The 22,400-nt window shown below is 41.0% G+C and overlaps 1 protein-coding gene across 1 annotated transcript in view; it reads right to left on the bottom strand.

Moving 5' to 3' along the window:
* N4BP2 (NEDD4 binding protein 2) overlaps positions 1-22,400 on the bottom strand; it is a 99,325-nt gene that overhangs the window by 42,465 nt on the left and 34,460 nt on the right. The window contains exons 4-7 of the mRNA XM_075859352.1: positions 19,182-19,306; positions 15,671-15,759; positions 5,646-5,722; positions 3,751-3,900 (exon numbers count right to left, since the gene is read on the bottom strand). Of these exons, the coding sequence (XP_075715467.1) occupies positions 3,751-3,900; positions 5,646-5,722; positions 15,671-15,759; positions 19,182-19,306 (441 nt within the window). The remainder of the gene's footprint in view (positions 1-3,750; positions 3,901-5,645; positions 5,723-15,670; positions 15,760-19,181; positions 19,307-22,400) is intronic.

Here is a 22,400-nt window from a genome sequence, read left to right as displayed (position 1 = left end):
TAATAAAAGTCATAAGTTACATAAGCAAAAAATGCTTTTCCCTCTATAATAAGTCTTTTATTATAGGAAAAAAACAAACACGTTAAAAAAAGTACACATATTTGGTATCACCGCGTTCGTAACGACCCCAACTATAAAACGATAATATTAATTTTCCCGCACGATGAACAACGCAAAAAAAAAACGAAAAGAAACAATGCTACAATTGATATTTTTTGGTCACCACCCCTCCCAAAATGTACAATAAAAAGTGATCAAAAAAAGTTGCATGTACGCCAAAATAATACCAATAAAAACTACAACCCGTCCCGCAAAAAACAAGCCCTTACATAGCTTTTTTGACTGAAAAATAAAAAAAAGTTATGGCTCTCAGAATATCGTGACACAAAAAATAATTGTGTAAACGCTGCAAAACATAAAAGAACGATATACATATGGTATCGCCATAATCGTACCGACCCGCAGAATAAAAGTAAAATGGTAATTTATAGACCAGGGTGAACGCCGTAAAAAAAAAAAAAAAAAAAAAAGAAGGAATATAAAAAACATTGTCAAAATTGATGGTTTTTGGTCACCTTGTTTGCCAAAAAATTGAATTAAAAGTGATAAAAAAAAAAATCGCATGTACCCCAAAACGGTACCAATGAAAACTACAGATTGTCCCGCAACAAATAAGCCCTCACACAGCTCCAGTGAAGAAAAAATAAAAGAAGTTCTGGCTCTCAGATTATGGCGATGCAAAATGTGCAGTGTTCCAAAAGCAGATAAAATTGGGCACCATTTATCAGTGCGACATTGGCCACATATCTGCGGATAATTATCTATTTACCCCATTATTATACCCTCTTATTATGCACTGATGTACTCCGCACAGCTTACATATGCCCCCACATTATAAACTGAAATACCAGCAAAACGCCAAACAGAACTACTACCAAGCTAAATCTGCGCTCCAAAAAACAAAATGGCGCTCCCTCCCTGCTGAGCCCTGCAGCGTGCCCAAACAGCGGTTTACGTCCACAGATATGGCATCGCCATACCCGGGAGAACCCGGTTAATATTTTATGAGGTATTTGTCTTCAGTGACACAAACTGGGCATAACATATAGTGCACTAAAATGGCATATCAGTGGAAAATTGTAATTTTCACTCGGCACCATCCGCTGCGCATTAACCCCTTCGCACACGGCTTAATAGCATGTCGTGGTGTGGGGAGTGATGTATGGAGCGGGCTCACGAGCTGAGCCCGCGCCATACACTGCGGTGTGTCAGCTCTGTATTACAGCTGACACCCAGGACAACTGACAGGAACAGCGATCGCGCTGTTACAGGAGCCTGTAAAAATGACAATATACTGCAATACATTAGTATTGCAGTGTATTGTAACAGCGATCTACTGATTGCTGGTTCAAGTCCCCTAGGGGGGCTAATAAAATGTGTAAAACCAAAAAGTTAATTATTAATGAAAAAAATTAAATAAATATTTAAAGTCCAAAAAAAAAAACCTTTTCACATTTGTTCTCCACAGTAATGTAAATTTTTTTTAAAAAATACACAAAATTGGTATCGCTGTGTCTGTAAAAGTCCAAACTATTACAATATACCGTTATTTAACTCACACGGTGAACGCCTTGAAAAATAAAGACTTTAAAACGGCAATCGCAGTTTTTTTGTCACCTTGGCTTTACCAAATTTTTTTTATAAAAAGTGCTAAAAAAGATGTATGTACCAAAAAATGGTACCAATAAAAATAAGCCCTGACACCACTCTATTGACAATAAAAAAGTTATGGCTCTTGGAAAGCGGGGAGGGAAAAACGAAAAAGCAAAAATAGATCAGTCCGGAAAGGGTTAATTACTTTCTAATGAAAAAAACATTTATGACCACATGTTGGGTATTGCCGTACTTGGGAGAAATTGATTTACAAATGTTGGGGTGCTTTTTCCTCCTTTATGAAATTGAAAAAATGCAACATTTTAGTGGAAATAATGTTGATATTCATTCTCACTGCCTAATTCTAAGAAATTCTGCAAAAGACCTGTGGGGTCTAAATGCTCACTATACCCCTAGATCGATTCCTTAAGTGCTGTAGTTTCCCAAATAGGGTCACTTTTGTGTGGTTTCCACTGTTTTGGTCTCTCAGGGGCTTTGCAAATTCTACATGGCACCCGAAAACCATTTCAGCTAAATTTGAGCTCCAAAAGCCAAATAGCGCTCCTTCTCTACTAAGCCCCGCTGTGGGTCCAAACAGCAGTTTTATACCACATACGGCGTATTTACGTAAATCGTGAGAAATTGTTTTACAAATGTTGTTTTTTTTTCTCCTTTATTCCTTGTAAAAATTAAGTCGATTTTTACCTTAACAGACTAATTCCAATAAATTCAGCAAAACAACTGTGGAGTCAAAATGCTAACTTTCCTTGAGGGGTGCAGTTTCCAAAATGGGGTCACTTTTGGGGGGTTTCCACTGTATTGGTCCCTCCAGTGCATTGCAAACGTGACACGGCACTGAAAACTATTCCAGCAAAATCAGAAATCCAAATGGTGCTCCTTCTTTTCGGAGCCCTGCTGTGAGTCCAAACAGCAGTTTATTACCACATATGGGGTATTCCAATAATCGGGAGAAATTGCTTTACATATGTTGGGGTTTTTTCTCCTTTATTACTTGTAAAAATGTTAAAAAAAATTGGTTTTTCAGAAAAAAAAACTAGATTTTCATCTTCACATACTAATTCAAATAAATTTGGCAAAAAAACTGTGGGTTCAACCTGTTAACTATACACCTAGATAAATCCTTGAGGGGTGTAGTTTCCAAAACAGGGTCACTTTTGGGGGATCTTTACTGTTTTGGTACCACAAGACCTCTTCAAACCGGACATGGTGCCTAAAATATATTCCAAAAAAAAAAAAGGAGGCCCCAAAATCCACTAGGTGCCCCTTTGCTTCTGAGGCCAGTGTTCCAGTCCATTAGCACGCTAGGGCCACATGTGCGATATTTCTAAAAACTACATAATATGGGCAATAAATATGGAGTTGCATTTCTCAGGTAAAACCTTCTGTGGTTAAGAAAAAAAATGTATTACAAATGAATTTTGGCAAAAGAATAAAAAATAAAATAAAAAAAGTGAATTTTGTAAATTTCACCTCTACTTTGCTTTAATTCCTGTGAAACGCCTAAAGGGTTAAAAACACTTTCTGAATGCAGTTTTGAATACTTTGAGGGATGCAGTTTTCAAAATCGGGTGAGTTATGGGGATTTTCTAATATAGAAGGCCCTCAAAGCCACTTCAGAACTGAACTGGTCCCTGAAAAAAATCGCCCTTTGAAATTTTCTTGAAAATATGAGAAATTTCTGCTAAAGTTCTAAGCCTTGTAACGTCCTAGAAAAATAAAAGAATGTTCAAAGCACAATGCAAACATAAAGTAGACATATGGGAAATGTAAACTAGTTTGTGTGATATTACTATCTGTTTTACTAGCAGATGCATTTAAATTTAGAAAAATGAAAATTTTTGCTAATTTTCTCCAAATCTTGGTGTTTTTTTACAAATAAATATTGAATTTATCGACCAAATTTTTTCACTAACAAAGTACAATGTCACGAGAAAATCTCAGAATCGCTTGGATAGGTAAAAGCATTCTGAAGTAATTACCACATAAAGTAACACGTCAGATTTGAAAAATCGGCTTCGTCCTGAAGGCCAAACAGGCTCAGTCCTGAAGAGGTTAATATACAAGATTTACACTTACTCAATTTTTTCTTCTGTTTTTCCTTGAGAATTTTCAGCATTTTCAGACGCTTTTGGACGAGAGAGGTTTAATATAGAATTCACAGTCACACGTTCATAACTTTCTAACATTTTTATAATCTTCTCCTTTTTTAAACCGTGACGGTTACGCCTGGAAATAAAAATTTATCACATTGACATCAGCAGCAATGCATTGGCAAAACAACAATTTGTATTACTATAAAGTGATCTAAAATTACACCATTTCTAAAATTAAATATGATTGAACCGAGGTCCTGCAATTCACCATTCCCAACCTTATGCGGATCTGCTTCCTCCAGATCAGGCCACACTCAACATCTGCACAAAGTGACGTGAAATACAGAAACTGCCTGATACGTCATCATGGACCGTATTCTGCACTCGAGTACTGAGGCATGGGTACCAATTTGGGTTCATAATCCAGATTCAAATTGCAAGGTAAGCAGCACTGTACTTCATTATTTCTCAGTGAAACAAAAAGTGGCAACGCTTCAGTCCGCGCACACACACTATATGGCAAAAAGTATGTGGACTCCCCTCCTAATTATTTTCAGGTGACACTCGTTGCAAAAATGGTACATAAAATCAAGCACACAGCCATGCAATCTTCATAGACAAACATTGGTAGTAGTATTGTTCGTTCTGAAGAGATCAGGGACCTTAACCGTGGCACGGCCATGGGGCGCCACCTTTGCAACAAGTTAGTTTGTAAAATTTCTTATCTCCTAAATCTGCCCCGGTCACCTGTAAGTGCTATTACTGTGAAGCAGAAGCTACTAGGAGTAACAAAAGGTTTCCATGGTCGACCAACTGCACACAAGCCTAAGATCACCATGTCCTATGCCAAGGGTCAGCTGGAGGGGTGTAAAGCACGTCCCCACTAGAAATGTGTTCTCTGGAGCGGTGAATGATGGTTCATTATCTTGCAGTCTGACGGAAGAATCTGGGTTTGGTGGGTGCTAGGAGAACATTACCTACGGGAATGCATAGTGCCCCGCTTGGCCCCTTATTTCCAGTGAAGGGTAATGTTAATGCTTCAGTATACCAAGACATTATGGACAATTATATGCTTCCAACTTTGTGGTAAAAGTTTGGGGGAAGGCCCTTACCTGTTTGCAAGGTCCATAAAGGCATGGTGTGATGAGTTTGGTGTGGAGGATCTCAAGTGACAGAGCCCTGACCTCAACCTCATTGAACACATTGGGAAGAATTGGAACACCGCTAGTGAGCAAGACCTTCTCATCAAACATCAGTGTCTGATCTCACAAATGCTCTTTTATCAGAATGGCCAGAAATTCCCACAGACGCACTCCAAAATCTTGGGGAAATCCTTCCCAGAAGACTGGAGGTTGTTATAGCCGCAAAAGGGGGCCCAATTCCATATTAACGCCTATGGTTTTGGAAATCGGATGTCCACCTCATGTGTGTGATATGGGTGATCTACGTTCAGTACAACCACAGCCTAATATTGGAAGATGGTAGTAAAACTTGAACATTAAAATACAGCTTTCTACCGGATGTCAAAAAAGTTATAGCAAGAATGACATTAAATGGAAGTTCACATCTAGTACAATTAACATTTCGCACTGTATTGTAAATCGTACAGCATTTTACAGTCCCTGGTTAGCTGGGCTATTTTACTATGAGGCAGGAATATCTTCGGGTCACTGCTTACTAATAGAAGATGCTCTGCTAGGGTTTGTGTGGGAGAGGAAGATGGCAGAAGGGACACAGCGCTGGATCACGCATTACCGGGTATTGTTTATTTATTTTTGCAATGGTATGGCTTTTGAATTTTTAAAGAAGCAGGAACAAGGAGTAATATTAGAGCAAGAAAACAAGGATATTACAATAAACACACTATTGGTAGATTACCTTTCAAGTTCTTTTGGTCTATATTTCCACCAAGTGTCAGGTTCCCGAAATGTTACCTTGTATTTGTATTCCACAGCCTAGTCAAAGACAAAACAATATTAACTACGGAATTATTATTTTTTTACATAAAAATACTTTTATAAAACAAGTAATGTTTGTACAAAAGGCCTATTATATTGATAGGCTACGCTACAAGCATTTCACAATCCATCCTAAAACCAAACTCTTAGGCCAGATTCACACGAACATGGGGAAACTCGGACGTGAAAACCATCCGAGTCTATGGAGGGATCTGTGAAAACGGAAACAAAATAGGACATGTTCTATTTTTCAACGGAACCTTTATACTTTCCGTTGAAACAACGGCTGTGTGAACGGCCCCATTGAAATACATGTGTCCGTGTGACGGCCGCTGTTTTAACGGCCGTCACATGGATGTACTCTACGTTCGTCTGAATTGTTCCTTAACCAAACTTTGGAGGGGGGGCTCACAATCCAGGCAATTAAGGTCAGTAGAAAAATGTGCGAGCCCAAACAGACAATTAAAAGTTTTTTGTGTATATGAGATATATGTAGCCCGGTTTTCCAATAACAATCTTTTGTGTATTCGGACATGTACCTTCAAAATAAAAAGGCTACACTGGGACTAACAACAACCAACTACTGAACAATTGGATTTCATCTAAACAGGACATTTATCCAGTTTCTCAACCCATATTTCTAGTAAAAAAGGAAAACTTGACTGCTATTAGATCCTTATGTAAAGTACCTTGGTGAAGCTTTTAGGTTCAAAGCTCAGCCATTTGTGCTGCTAACTATTAATTCCTCCTAATTCACTAACAAGAAGTTATTATCTGCCATGTAAAGTTGCCCGTGAACACAGTGGGCGTGCTGGGGTAGTGCGCCGTGTGGCTGAAAAACACGAACTGATTTGGCTTTAAGATGTGGTTTTTGGCAACGCGGCTAGTACAGGTTTAGAGCTTCGTTTCAATGTGTTTAACCTTTATAAGCTGCATGGCCAAAACCGCATCACAAAACCAGACACCACAACAAACTTTTCAGTAGAATTATTCAGATGCCTAGAGCCTCCCTATCTGGGCAAGTGCCCAAAAAATAGAATGCACTGATCTTCCTCATTAACAGGAAGTTAGAAGTGAGTGGCCAATAACAGCAGCTTACAGGTTACTTCCTGTTCCTGTATGAAGTGGCACTGGAGAAGTGATCTTGTGTATGGCCAGATTCAGACTGATCACTTCTGCTGGTAGGGCAGCAAGACAATTGTGTCAATCGAGGATACTTGATTGGCATGAATATAAAAAAAACTAAATATCAGAAACAATATTCATTGTACACGGCAAAGACACAGTTGTATAACTTTCCAGAATTGAGCCATCATTATATCAGCCTATCAATTCTTTGTTAAATTGCACATTTTCCTAGAAAAGCCTGACTACTTAAAGGGAACCTGTCACCAGCATTTCACCTATTGAACTCTGCTCAACCCTCGTTGGCCGCTGCTGTCAAAAGTTAATTGCCGTTATCACCACTCCTAAACTCCTCCTCCGATCGTAAGTAACAGTTTTGCAAACATTTTGCGCTTTTTACAGTAATAATCCGGCAGTCTCGTTTCTTCCTCTTCTTATGCCCGCCCACAGCCGAAAACTGGCCCACCCTGAATGCCAAAATCTCGTCTGCAATAGCGTGATTGTGCCCGTAATGTATGGTCCGATACCCTTCCCTGCTTTGTCTGGGCCTCAAATCTAGTTACTGCGCATGCGCCACTACGGTGTCCCAATGAGCCCAAGCAGCAGAACATCGATGGGCAAGCGCGGGATTTCATGTGCGCTGGGAGGGGGGGGGAGAGAGGAGCTATCAAAAGTAAGGAGGCAGGGTTAACTCTGAAAGGCTTTGGGAATGAAGATGAGACTTATGCTCATTAGCATACGGTTCGGGAACACAAAAAAATGGAATACCAAGGCTACATGCACACGTTGCGTATTTTGCTGCGGAAAATACGCAGCAAAACCGCAAGAAATTCGCAGCAAAAAAAAAACTCACCCAGGTGCGTTTTTCTGTGCGGTTTTTACGTTTTGCTGCGTAAATCGTGGCGTTTTCACGCTGCGGGTTCTGCTGCATATTTCTCCAGAACCAGGGAGAAAGATTTCGCAAGCGGAATAAATTGACATGCCGCGGCTTCTTTAATACATGAGTCAATTTACGTCCTGAAAAATACCGCAGCGTGGACATGATTCCCTGGAATCTCACTGCCCATTCTGGTACTGTATTCCGCTGCGTTTTTGCAGCACGTAATACGCATCATGTGCATTGACCACAAGGCAGAATGCACACGATGTGTATTACGTGTGGATTTGCCTCACGTATTTTCATGCAGCAAATCCGCAGCGCAATACATTACCAGCAAAGTAAATGAGATTTCTTGAAATCTCATCTACACGGTGCAGATTTTTTCTACTGTAGTGCGCATTTTAAATTCTGCAGCATGTCAATGAATTTCCGCTTGCGAATTGTATGACTAGTTTTAAAGAAAAATACACCAAAATACGCAGCATAAAACGGCATCTATTTCCGCATCAAAATGGAAATACTGCCCTTAAAAAACGCATAAAAAAACCTGCACCATTATGTGCGGTTTTAGCTGCAGAATAAGTTTGTACATGTGCAGTTTTGGTGCGGATTTTCCGCATCAAATTACTCGTGTGCATGTACTCTTAGGCTAAATGCACACGTTGGGTAATTTGATGCGGAAAATCCACATCAAAACCGCAGGTATAGGCACGTAATTCCGCAGCTAAAATAGCACCTAATGGTGCGTCTTTTGATGTGGTTTTAGGTGAGTTTTCACAATTTTAATGCAGAAATAGGAGCTGTTTTATGTTGCAGATTTTGGTGCCTTTTTTCTGTAAAACTAGTCCGATACAATTTGCAACAGAAACGCAGGATAAATTGACATGCTGCGGATTTTAAAACACACTTTGCCGGTCAATTTAAGTGCAGAAGAGATTTCTTGAAATCTGGTACTGTATTACGCTGCGGATTTGCCGAATGAGAATACGAACAGCAAATCGGCACGTAATACACAAAGTGTGAATAAAGCCTTAAGGTACAGAACCTACTTATAATAATTATTGGTTATAAATTACATAGAAATTATTTTTCACCCACTTCCACCAGGTATTACTGCTTTAATAGGTGAAATGCTGGTGACAGGTTCCCTTTAAAGGGAATGTGTTGCCAGCAAAACATGATTTTTTTTTTTTTTAGTTAAACAATTAGTGTGTAGGTGATTAAACATTGTTCTAATTTTTTTTTTTTTTCAAGAGTCAGGAAATATTATAAATTGGATTCAATTGGATTCTAATTTATAATATTTCCCATTGCTGGTCACTAGATGGAGCCATTCCCAAAATTGCAGCATTGCATGTGGTAAAGCAACCACATTGCTTTATGCTGCAAAATTGGGTAAAAAGCTCTCGCTCTAGTGAGCTCTCAGCATCCCCCCCCCTCCTTTATCCTGGCTAGTGCCGGGAGAAACGAGGGGTTTGAATGGTCTAACCTCCTACACTGTGTGTCGCCATTTTTTGAGCTAACACACAGTGTAGAAGGTTAACATACAGTAGTAAACACACTGAAACACGAACATACATAGAAATCCCTTACCTGCTCCAGTCGCCGCCGCTCCCTCCGGTCCATCCGCTCCGTCTGCTGCCGCTGCTCCATGTGCACAAGTCCGGAAGCCGCGACCGGAAGTAGTAATCTTACTGTCCGGCCGCGACTTCCGGTCCACAGGAAAATGGCGCCGGACGGCGCGCATTTCAAATTGAACTGTGTGGGAGCGGCGCATGCGCCGTTCCCACACAGCGGCGTACATGTTAGTGGATGTAACGGGCCCCGTTCGCAGTCCCTATGGGACTGGAGCTGCCGTATTCCATGTCTGTATGTGTCGTTAATCGACACATACAGAAATGGAAAAAAAAATGGCAGCCCCCATAGGGAAGAAAAAGTGTAAAAATAAGAAAAAGTAACACACAAACACACAAATTAATCCAAACGTTTTTAATAAAGCACTAACATCTTTAACATATTAAAAATTTTTATGTGGTAACACTGTTCCGAGTGCCAATGTATACACCAGCGGTTTACAGTGACGGTAAGCTCAGTCTGAGTACAGTCTGACAGTGGGAAAGAGAAAACCTGCCAGGAAATAGGAAGGATGTGAACCTGGAAATCTAAGACCTCACGCACACGAACGTGCTTTTGCGGCCGCAATTCCCCTGAAAATCCACGGGAGAATTGCAGCCCCATTCATTCCTATGGGGCCATGCACACGACCGTGGTTTCCACAGAAAGAACGGCCCAGGCTCATAGCAAATAATGGCCGCGGCCATGTGCACGACCCGCGATTTGCGGGCGGCTTGCGGGTGACTCTCCGCCCCTGGCCAACCCGAAAATCACGGCCGTGCACATGGCTACGGTCGTGTGCATGAGGCCTAAAAAGTTCAAGTTCAAGGTCAACTGGGACGGTGGATGCAAACATATTGCTTTATGGCATCCAGTCCAGTTTTCACATGCTTACCCTGTAATGAGTAATTGTTGTAGAAACAGATTGAATTTAAGAAGGCAAAGAATATATTGATGCTTTCTGCTTAAGATAAAAATATGAGTCCCCTGGACAGCTGTATCATATGTGAAAATGTAAAAAAAAAAGAGAAGCTAAAAGCTGGGGGTCAGAGACACAGAGTCAGACGAGAGGAGCCATATACAAACTGCAGTATTTGTGGTTCACAACGATCTGAACGCGTCAGTCCTATTCCAAGAAGCACAACCATCTCACAGGGAAACACCTGCTATAAATACTGAGTCTGGAAACATTGTTGTTAGGTGAAATCTTTTATTCCGGAGTAGTAGAAAATGTATTGGATTATATTTTTTTACGTGATTACGTCATCCTTTTGTTTTGTAAAGTGTAGTCAAGACCGAGCCGAATTTGTGTGGATGAGATTTGAACAAATATCATCCACGTACCGTAGAACATTTTCCGCACAGAAATTAGAGAATGCCGCAGATTTTTCAATATGCAGCATGCTCATTTGTTGCGGACATTCCACCTTTTCAATGTAGAAGGGATGAATTCCACAACAACTTTGCAACGTTTGTGGGTATCCTTATACTAAGTAACTGCACACTGATAGTATATTCCGTTCAGTTCATTTCTAAAGTCACCGCCTGAATAGAACGATTAAAAGTAAACTTTATTAGTTAAATTCTAAAATTTGGCTCTTGAAGCCCAAAATAACACATACAGGCACAGACAAGTGGTCAGAGATGAGAAATGTCTATGGGTGATGGGATTCCACTCATAGACCACGATCTCTCCTTATTATATAATGCACTGAAACCACTTGCTGCAGAGTAATCCTACGCGTTTCAGTATCACAGATTTTCGTGATACGTCATCAGGGATTAACCCCTTAATGACCAGCCTATTTTGGACCTTAATGACCAAGCTATTTTTTACGTTTTTCAATCGTCGCATTCCAAGAGCTATAACCTTCTTATCTTTGCGTCGCCATAGCTGTATAAGTTCTTGTTTTTTGCGGGACAAGTTGTATTTTTTAATAGCACCATTTTGGGGTACATATTATTTATTGATTAAAGAGGCTCTGTCACTAGATTGTGCAACCCCTATCTGCTATTGCAGCAGATAGGCGCTGCAATGTAGATTACAGTAACGTTTTTATTTTTAAAAAACGAGCATTTTTGGCCAAGTTATGACCATTTTCGTATTTATGCAAATGAGGCTTGCAAAAGTACAACTGGGCGTGTTGAAAAGTAAAAGTACAACTGGGTGTGTATTATGTGCGTACATCGGGGCGTGTTTACTACTTTTACTAGCTGGGCTTTCTGAAGAGAAGTATCATCCACTTCTCTTCACAACGCCCAGCTTCTGGCAGTGCAGATCTGTGACGTCACTCACAGGTCCTGCATCGTGTCGGCACCAGAGGCTACAGTTGATTCTGCAGCAGCATCAGCGTTAGCAGGTAAGTCGATGTAGCTACTTACCTGCAAACGCTGATGCTGCTGCAGAATCATCTGTAGCCTCTGGTGCCGATGTGTCCTCGCTCGTCTGACACGATGCAGGACCTGTGAGTGACGTCACAGCGTGATCTCTCGAGAACACGGCTGTGTCTGCACTGCCAGAAGCTGGGCGTTCTGAAGAGAAGTGGATGATACTTCTATACACAACGCCCAGCTAGTAAAAGTAGTAAACACGCCCCGATGTACGCACATAATACACGCCCAGTTGTACTTTTCAACACGCCCAGTTGTACTTTTGCAAGCCTCATTTGCATAAATACGAAAATGGTCATAACTTGGCCAAAAATGCTCGTTTTTTAAAAATAAAAACGTTACTGTAATCTACATTGCAGCGCCGATCTGCTGCAATAGCAGATAGGGGTTGCAAAATCTGGTGACAGAGCCTCTTTAACTTTTATTAACTTTTTTTTGGGGGGGGAATAGAAAAAAATCTGAAATTTCGCCACTCTTTTTTGCGTCCTAAATCTATGCCGTTTACCGTGTGGTATAAATAACACTAACTTTATTCAGCGGGTTGTTACGATTGCAACGATACCAAATTTGTATAGTTTTTGTATGATTTACTACTTTTACACAGTAAAAACGCTTTTTTTTCAAAATTATTTGTTTTTGTGTCTCCATATTTGAAGAGCCGTAACGTTTTTATTTTTTCGCCGATGCGGTTGTATGAGGGCTTTTTTTTTTGCGGGAAGACTTGTAGTTTTTATTGGTACCATTTTGGAGTAGATGCGACTTTTTGATCACTTTTTATTAAATTTTTTTAAAGTCAGGATTCACAGAAAACAGCAATTTTTCCAGTTTTTTATTATTTTTTTTACGGCGTTCACCGTGCGGGTTAAATAATGTAATAGATTTATAGTCGGGGTCGTTACGGACGCGGCGATACCAAATATGTGTAACTTTGTAACTTTATTTTGTTTTTTTTAATAGTAAAGCATTTTGTAAGGGGAAAAGCTGGGTTTTTCATTTTTTTTTTCACATTTTTTTTTAAATTAACTTTATTAAACTTTTTTTTTACTTTTTTACTAGTCCCATTAGGGGACTATAATATGCGATTCTGCGATCGCATTTATAATACACTGCAATACTTTTGTATTGCAGTGTATTACTGCCTGTCCGTTTAACACGGACAGACATCTGCTAGGTCAAGCCTCCGGCATGATCTAGCAGGCATTCACTCTAGGCAGCCTGGGGGCCTTTATTAGACCCCCGGCTGCCATTATAGACACAGACACTCGGCGATCGTATCGCCGGGTGTCGGTGGAGGAGAGAAGGAGCTCCCTCCCTCTCTCCAAATCCACTCAGATGCGGTGCTCGCTATTGAGCACCGCATCTGAGGGGTTAAACGTGTGAGATCGATACTAATATCGATCTCACCCAGCAGAGCAGGGACGCCCCCAGCCCTCAGCTGCCTCTGGCAGCTGAGAGCAGGGAGATTTGACAGCTCCCTGCTCTGTTTACTTATTCCGATGCCGCGACGTAAAAAGTCTATGGCATCGGAATAAGGCCCGTTAGTGACCGACGTAGAAACACGATGGGTCGGTCACTAACGGGTTAAAGTATTAATGCCGGTTAGCACTATTCTTGTGCAGATACCACCTCCCGGCGCGTGCACGACTCCATTGCATTAGAGTCGTGCACGCGCCGGGAGGTGGAATCAGCACAGTAATACAAAATAGTACCAAAAACTGTCAAATAGTTGAGACCGATATATGATAGATAGGAGGTAGATCAAATTAGATGAAAATAAATCAGATCCCTAAAGTAGAACATAAAAGCTATCCAATAAACGTCAATGACGAATAACATAAAACATAATAAATAAGGAATAATTAAATCTTTGCTAAAAGGTTAAAACATAAACCTACTCCTGACAGGCGGTAGAGCAAAGAAAGCGTTAACAAATGCATAACCACTAATCATATACTGCCCCCTACAGCAATAATCATCACATCCCAATCTCGAAACACTGCTACTGTTCATGATAAAAAAGGAGGTATCATCTGTAAGAGTGAGAAGCTGTAACCTACAGGAACGATACACATAAAAGGAAGCAGAAAGTGTACACTAAACATATGATAGAGAATGCTTCACAACATGGCAACATGTCACCGTCATCTTTGATGAACCTGCAGCAATATATTGGAGATAATAGGTAACTAATATTTGTGTGTTTCTCTATTTACAAGCAGGAGCATTGCAGTAAGAACATGTAGACCAGCTGGAAATTTTAATTGCCTACAGCTTCCCTGGCAGCAGACGCAGCAGCCGGCTCTCTGCCGAGATTTCCCAGGCACCGATGGTGAATGAATTTCTTGAAGCCCAGGAAGTTTATTATCAGAAATCTCTCACTTATCACGCAAGAGATTCAGATCATAAGAATTTGCTAGGGGATTGCTATTCTTGTAATTTCTCAGCACATTACTATTGGTTTGCAAACATGATTCGTATTTCTCTGCAAAGTCAACAGTTGTGCAAGCATATCATTTATTTTCATCAACATGGCCATAATACAGTCGTATTTTAGTGTCCGTATTATAATCTCAACACCTAGATCCCACACGGTTTTACTAAACTGAACGAAGATCAAAAGAACCACAGGGGATCCGAGTCGTGAGGCTACGTTCACAGGGGCGGACATGCTGCGAAAAAGTACACAACATATCCGCACTGAAACCTGCAGGGAATTCAGTCTGAAAAACCACACTAAAAATTGTGGTGCAGTTTTTCGGGCTCTACTGCAGAAACACTGCTCGAAAAAAGATCACACTTACCCCACTCTCCGTTGTTATAGCGGGGCGTCCCTCTGATCTCCGTACAGCCCATCCTCCTGGGATGACGACGCAGCCCATTCGACCACTGCAACCGGAGATTGGCTGCAGCTGTCAAATGGGATGAGATGTTCTCCGTCCAGACCAGGAGGCAGGTATGGACGGTGAACATAAAAAAGCGTCGCTATAAGAACGCCTGGGGGTAAGTATTCATTTTAAGGTTCTTGTTTTTTCTGATTTACGGTTTTTGCGGTGGAATCGAAGCTTTTCTGCTGCAAAAATTGCAGCGCATGCTGTTTGTTGCGGCTTTTACCTACCATTGAGTTCAATGGGGAAAACACGCAACAGAGGAGCAGCGATTCAGCAGCATAAATTGACATGCTGTGGATAAAAAGAAAACGTACCGCAGGTCAATTTATGAACATATTTTCTCCGCAGTATGTGGATCAAATCTCATCTGCTTTGCTGCTATTGTAATACACGGAGTATTTTCTGGAATTAAATCCGTTGCGGAAAATCTGCAGTGTTTACACATGCGTGTGAACATACCCCAAAACAGACCCTAAAATGAAGCAGTTTTGCAGCCTTAGGGCTTATTCAGACGAACGGGATATACGTCCAAGCAACGCACGTGATTTTCACGCGCGTCGCACGGACCTATATTAGTCTATGGGGCCGTGCAGACAGTTGCGTGATTTTTACGCAGCGTGAGTCCGCTGCAAAAAACTCACGACATGTCCCTTCTTTGAGCGTATTTCGCACATCACGCATCCATTGAAGTCAATGGGTGCGTGAAAATCATGCATGCCACACGGAAGCACTTCCGTGGGACACGCGTGATTCGCGCAACAGCTGTCAAAAGGATGAATGAAAACAGAAAAGCACCACGTGCTTTTCTGTTTACAAACATCCAAACGGAGTGTCATAATGATGGCGGCTGCGGGGCTGACACACGGAGCGGTCAAGTGCCTTTTGCGCGCGCAAAACGCACGCGCTCGTGTGAATCCGGCCTCATGAATCCACCCTTACACATTATATTAGAATTTAGATATTACAGTATTTTTACATGCACACAGTTATAAAATGCAGACGTATCTTACAAAAGCAGGAATTTCACAAAACATTATCAATTCTGACCATAGAGACATATGGCTTCATTTCCCATCCTTGTAAGTTGGTATTGTCAATTATGATAGGTGAGACATTCTTCTCAAAGGCGTCTTTAGCTGAAACACAAGAGTATTACAATATTGTGAATTTCTGCCTGTAGACTGTGCAAAATTGAACTACAATCCATGTACTGACTGTATATTTTTTTTTACCATAGACCCCCATCTATTACCTGTACAGTCCAGGGCATGATAAAAGTGGTTGTCTAGCACGAAAAAAAACGTGAAAGTGTATTTCCAGATAACCCACGTTAAGTGCTCCCGCCCATTATGTATCTGTGCCACCATTTAAAGCAGGAACAGGAAATGTCACACTTTGGGGGAAAAAAATTTGGGAATAAATCCAAGCAATAGTTGCATATACAATTAATGTTTATTTCCTATTAAACATACACCAAAAAGAAAAAAAAATCTTTCATGACATGAATAAAAGAAGAAAACATTTGGATAAGCATCTAACTCACAGAACTTGTATAACCAGGATTTTTCACTGTACAAATTATACAACCAAAAACATGACTCCACTAAAGAGGCTCTGTCACCACATTATAAGTGGCCTATCTTCTATATAATGTGATCGGCGCTGTAATGTAGATTACAGCAGTGTTTTTTATTTAGAAAAACAATCATTTTTGACGGAGTTATGACCTATTTTAGCTTTATGCTAATGAGTTTCTGAATGGACAATTGGGTGTGTTTTATTTTTTGACCAAGTGGGCGTTGTGGAGATGAGTGTATGACGCTGACCAATCAGCGTCATACACTTCTCTCCATTCATTTACACTGCACATAGCGATATAGCTATATCGCTATGTGCAGCCACATAAACACACTATAACGTTACTCAAGTGTCCTGACAGTGAATATACATTACCTCCAGCCAGGACGTGATGTCTATTCACAATCCTGACACTTCTGTAGCATCTGTGTGATATTTACAGCAATGCAAACGTAATCTCGCGAGATTACGATGTAACCTGTCATTTAAAACGAGATTATGCTTGCCTTGTAATATCACACAGACGCTACAGAAGTGTCAGGATTGTGAATACACATCACGTCCTGGCTTTAATGTATATTCATTGTCAGGACACGTCAGTAACATTATAGTGTGTTTATGTGGCTACACATAGCGATATAGCTATATCGCTATGTGCTGAGTAAATGAATGGGGAGAAGTGTATGACGCCGATTGGTCAGTGTCATACACTTCTCTCCACAACGCCCACTTGGTCAAAAAGCAAAACACGCCCCGTTGTCCATTAAGAAACTCATTAGCATAAAGCTAAAATAGGTCATAACTCTGTTAAAAATGATAGTTTTTCTAAATAAAGAAAACACTGCTGTAATCTACATTACAGCACTGATCACATTATGTAGAAGATAGGCCACTTATAATGTGGTGACAGAGCCTCTTTAAACGGGTTCTCCACTTTTGGCAATTCCTACCGGTTAGAAAGGTCCCTTGACAATAAGATGATCAGAAAGTGACGCCCCCCCCCCCCCCCCCAGCAATCAGCTATAATCTGCGGGGAGACATGGCAGTAAGTGTTAAATTTCCCTGCAGCGCCAGCACAGGGAAAACTAAGTATTACACAGCTCCCATTCTAATCAATGGGATATCTGCGTAATGCAGGTCAGGACAGGTCCTCCAGAGCGAGACACGCTTAGTAGCTGCTGTCCACTCTGGCCTAGAAATAGAGGATCGTCTGTCAACGCAGAATTCCCCAATAATGTAGATTACATTGGGTTTTCAAAACTGGACAATACCTTAACAATTTATGACGAGCTCTCCTAACAATCACAAGCTCTCACAACTATAACTATTGTGTCTGCAAACAAATTATATCCTATGAATCATTTGCAAAACTTACGTGACAAATATGTGTGATTAAAGAGGCTCTGTCACCAGATGATCAAATCCCTATTTCCTATTGCATGTGATCGGCGCTGCAATGTAGATAACAGTAAAGTTGTTTTTTTTTGTTTTTAAAACTATCATTTTTGGCCAAGTTATGAGCAATTTTATATTTATGCAAATGAGCCTTTCTAATGGACAACTGGGCGTGTCTTCTCTTATTTCCAACTGGGCGTGTATTGTGTTTGTAACATCTGGGCGTTTTTACTTGTTTTACTAGCTGGGCGTTGTGAATAGAAATGTATGATGCTGACGAATCAGCGTTGTGAATAGAAATGTATGATGCTGACGAATCAGCATCATTCACTTCTCATCGTTACCACCCAGCTTCTGGCAGTGCACAGACACATCTTGCGAGATCACGCTGTGACGTCACTTCCTCCCACAGGAACTTCATCGCGTCGGACGAGCAAGGACACGCTGTGTGTCTGTGCACTGCCAGAAGCTGGGTGGTAACGATGAGAAGTGAATGATGCTGATTCGTCAGCATCATACATTTCTATTCACAACGCCCGGCTAGTAAAACAAGTAAACACAACCAAATTTTTTTTACTGTTCTCTACATTGCAACGCCGATCACATGCAATAGGAGATAGTGATTTGAGCATCTGGTGACAGAGCCTCTTTAAAGTACTTGGTAAATGGTCTTGACCAAAAACTTAACTCAGAATAATTTACTGTCAAGTTTACCTTTTGACCTTAAAAGCAGACTACAAAAGGAGTTAGAAGTGAAGACTTATGGAAACAGGTGGAAACAGGTTGTCCTAAGTGCACCTCCACCTTGCTTAAAACAAACCTCCAGTGAAACCTCTTAGCATATGCACATCAGTGTGTAAATTTAAATTTCTAATGTAAAATTGAGGGCTCTCTGCTCTTTGACAGCATCATCTACCTGCAGGTTCGCAGCCATGTCAGCAGCAGGAGGAGCAAATTGAAATTACAAGCTGGTTGTGCGTCTGTAGAGAGAACGTGCTTGTTAATAAAGTCCTGTTATTACAGCAGCCTCTGCAATGATTCAGGCCTCATGCACACAGCCGGGTTTTTTACTGTCCGTAAATACGGATCCGTAGTCATCCGCAAAAACGGGAGAGTATACGTAATTATGGCGCGTAGTGCATCCGTATTTACGAATCCGCAAAAAAAGAAAACCCTTGGCGTCGCATAGCAATGCTTCCGCAGTTACAGACGGCTACGGATCCACCTATATAGCCGTCCGCAATTGCGGAAACTCCCATAGTCTTCTATGGGGAGTCCGTGCCGAAATTGCGGACAAAAATAGGACAAGTTCTATATTTTGCACGCTTTGCATCTGTAAGTTTGGTGGCAGACTAGATTGCTAGAATGTAAGGGCAAGCGTAAGCCATGTTCCCCAATTGTATTGCATTAGTCAATAGCTGGCATTGGGGCAAGGTGACACTTTAAAGGGAAGCTACGGTTTAAAGACAATCCCTACTTACATTTAGTATATTCATACAAGTTCTAGAAGAATCCCCTATTAAACACCAGAGAATACTTAAAGCTGCGGCATCACGCATCATATAAGGAAAGGGTTTTTTAATACCTCGCTTATGATTCCATTCATGAGCCTCCCCCAGACAGCTTATATCAAACTGGTATTGACCATTGTGGCTAAAGTAATCATCAGTGCTTAGAAGGACCGCTGTTGGATTATATTCTAGTAACAACCTGAAAAGACAAGGATTAAGTCTATTAAGTCAAAACATCTTTGTGCATTAAAAGAAACATAAAACAGCGACAAAGAAATAAACACTGAAAACAATGCATGATCATTAACATCATTAAAATCCTTCGGAAGAAACAGGGCATGGTCACACATTGTAGAATTGCAGCAGATCCCCGGCAATTTAGAGTACAATACACCTGGATGGGGATTTCAAAGCCCCATCCACACTTAATACAAATATTTAGTGCAGAAAAAGGAGTATCCGGAGGCTTTTCCGATCTGCAGCATGGTTATTATGTTGCAGGAAAAAAACAAAAACGCGTATTTTCACCCTGTTCAATGCATTGAGTGAAATCTGAAGCAACTCCACATCTGAACCATTATAGTTTATTAATCAAAGCCCAATTTCAGTTCTATACTATGGGTTCATTTTATCAAGCACCAAAAGTTAGTAACAGAAGAGTTCCTTTCTCCATGCTGAGATAGTTGCATGAAAAATAACAGCATAAAAATAAAAAAAAACACTATTATAAAACAAAACGGATTTAAATATAATTTTTTTGATGATCTAAATCCCCTTAATTATTTTACTGCCAATTCATGACTTAAAGAGGCTCTGTCACCAGATTCTCAAATCCCTATCGCCTATTGCATGTGATCGGCGCTGCAATGTTGATAACAGTAACGGGTTTTTTTGAAAAAAAAAACGTTCATTTTTGGCCAAGTTATGAGCTATTTTATATATATGCAAATGAGCTTTGAAATGGACAACTGGGCGTGTTTTTTTCGTATGTCCAACTGGGCGTGTATTGTGTTTTTAACTGGGCGTGTTTACTTGTTTTACTAACTGGGCGTTGTGAATAGAAGTGTATGATGCTGACGAATCAGTGACCAATCAGCATCATGCACTCCTCTCCATTCATTTACACAGCAGCCTCACGTTCTTACTAGAAGGATGTGCAGCCACATACACAAGTGTCCTGATAATGAATATACATGACCTCCAGCCCGGACGTCATGTGTATTCAGAATCCTGACACTTCTGAATCTTTTCTGTGAGATTCCAGCAAGCCACCCGTAATCTCGCAAGATTACGAGGTAAACGAGATTTCATTTCCCTTGCTGGAAATCTCACAGAAAAGATTCAGAAGTGTCAGGATTCTGAATACACATGACGTCCAGGCTGCAGGTCATGTATATTCATTATCAGGATACTATCAGGATATTATCATACACGTTAGTGTATGTGTATGTGGCTGCACATCGCGTTCTAGTCAGAAAGCGATGCTGCTGTGTAAATGAATGGAGAGGAGTGCATGATGCTGATTGGTCACTGATTCGTCAGCATCATACACTTCTATTCACAACGCCCAGTTAGTAAAACAAGTAAACACGCCCAGTTAAAAACACAATACACGCCCAGTTGGACATGCGAAAAAACCCACGCCCAGTTGTCCATTTCAAAGCTCATTTGCATATATATATAACTTGCTCATAACTTGGCCAAAAATGAACGTTTTTAAAAAAAAACAAAACGTTATCTCCTCCACTTGGAACGGGATTAGGCTAGTATGTATTTTATTAGTGTGTGGGGGCAGTGTCAGGGGGTATATTATATACAGTAGTATACAGCAAGCTCATCAAATAAATATTAATTCACTGGCGTAGCATAAAAATAGTGGGTGTGGCATGCAACAGGGGTGTGGCCTAAATATTTGTTTATTAATCGTAATCAAGGTTACATGTTCAATTAATCGTGATTTTGATCATAATCACCCAGCCCTAACTCAAGCCCTGCCACACTGACCGCTCACCACAAGTATAAGAGCTAAATATTTAGAAACTACAGAACATTAATAACCAAGTGATATCAGCATGTCCCTCAGACAGACCACCATAAATGTGACAGATCTGCTTTATTCACGGCCAACACCGAAATATAGTACTCTATGTGAATCAGATCCGCCATATCTGATCAGCTCAAAGTGGAGTGGTATTTAAAGAGAACCTTTCACCTCCCCATACATGTGCAGCGGAGTTCAGCATGTAATGGGCAGGGCTGCACAAACACTGGGGCACCTTACATTTTTTTTCTAGCCTCCTCCGAAATTTAGATACCGCTCCTGTTATATTTGGCACCCGATATTTAAATAACCCCCTGAACGGTCAGTGGGGCGTGTAATGGCAAGGGGGCCATTACACGCCCCACTCTTCAGCTCTCGGCAGGCAAGTACAAGACTGATCTTTCGCAAGATGGCAAGGGGCCGTGTTACTGCTACGGACAGTGCAAGAGCTGGAGAGAGGAGAGCGCACACGCTCTATCCGTAGCAGTGACACACCCCCTTGCCAGTTCGGCAGACAAGTGCAAGACTGTGTGATCTCCCGCGAGTGATCAGTCTTGTCCTTGTCATCCGAGAGCTGAAGAGTGAGAGCGTGCGCACGCACACACTCTCCTCTCTCCAGCTCTTGCTGTGACACTGTGCGTAGCAGATTGGACAGTGTCACAGCGATGTTACACGCCCCCTTGACTGTTCAGGGGGTTATTTAAATATCAGGCGCCAAATATAACGGCACCAATATCTAAATAACGGAGGAAGATAGGAAAAAAATTTTTCAGTGCCCCAGGGTTTGTGCAGCCCTGCCCATTACATGCTGCACTCAGCTGCACATGTATGGGGAGGTGAAAGGTTCTCTTTAATCCTAAATAAGAAAGATGGAGTGTAACACAACCTATTAATTAAATTGAGTAATTTTTTGATCGAAGTTAGGTAATGAGTTCTGAATTGATAGCAAAACATTTTCCTAACATTAACAGAAAGTAAACCCAGAACCTTAGCTTTCAATTGATGCAAAGATCAATCTCTAGGTGCTTTATATTAAGGCCCAATGAACACGAATGTGCGTTTGCGGCCGCAATTTCCCCAAAAACCCACGGGAGAATTGCGGCCCCATTCATTCCCATTGACCCATGCACAGATCCATGGTATTCACGGTCCGTGCATGGCCCAGGAGCCTGGACCGCAGAAAGAACGGACATGTCTTATTACGGCCGCGTTCTGCAGTCCAGGCTCGTAGGAAATAATGGACGCGGCTTGC

Source organism: Rhinoderma darwinii, chromosome 1, assembly GCF_050947455.1.
Source record: "Rhinoderma darwinii isolate aRhiDar2 chromosome 1, aRhiDar2.hap1, whole genome shotgun sequence".
Classification (NCBI taxonomy): domain Eukaryota; kingdom Metazoa; phylum Chordata; class Amphibia; order Anura; family Rhinodermatidae; genus Rhinoderma; species Rhinoderma darwinii.
Note: the sequence above shows the minus strand (reverse complement) of the source record. Positions and strands in the feature narration are given on the sequence as shown.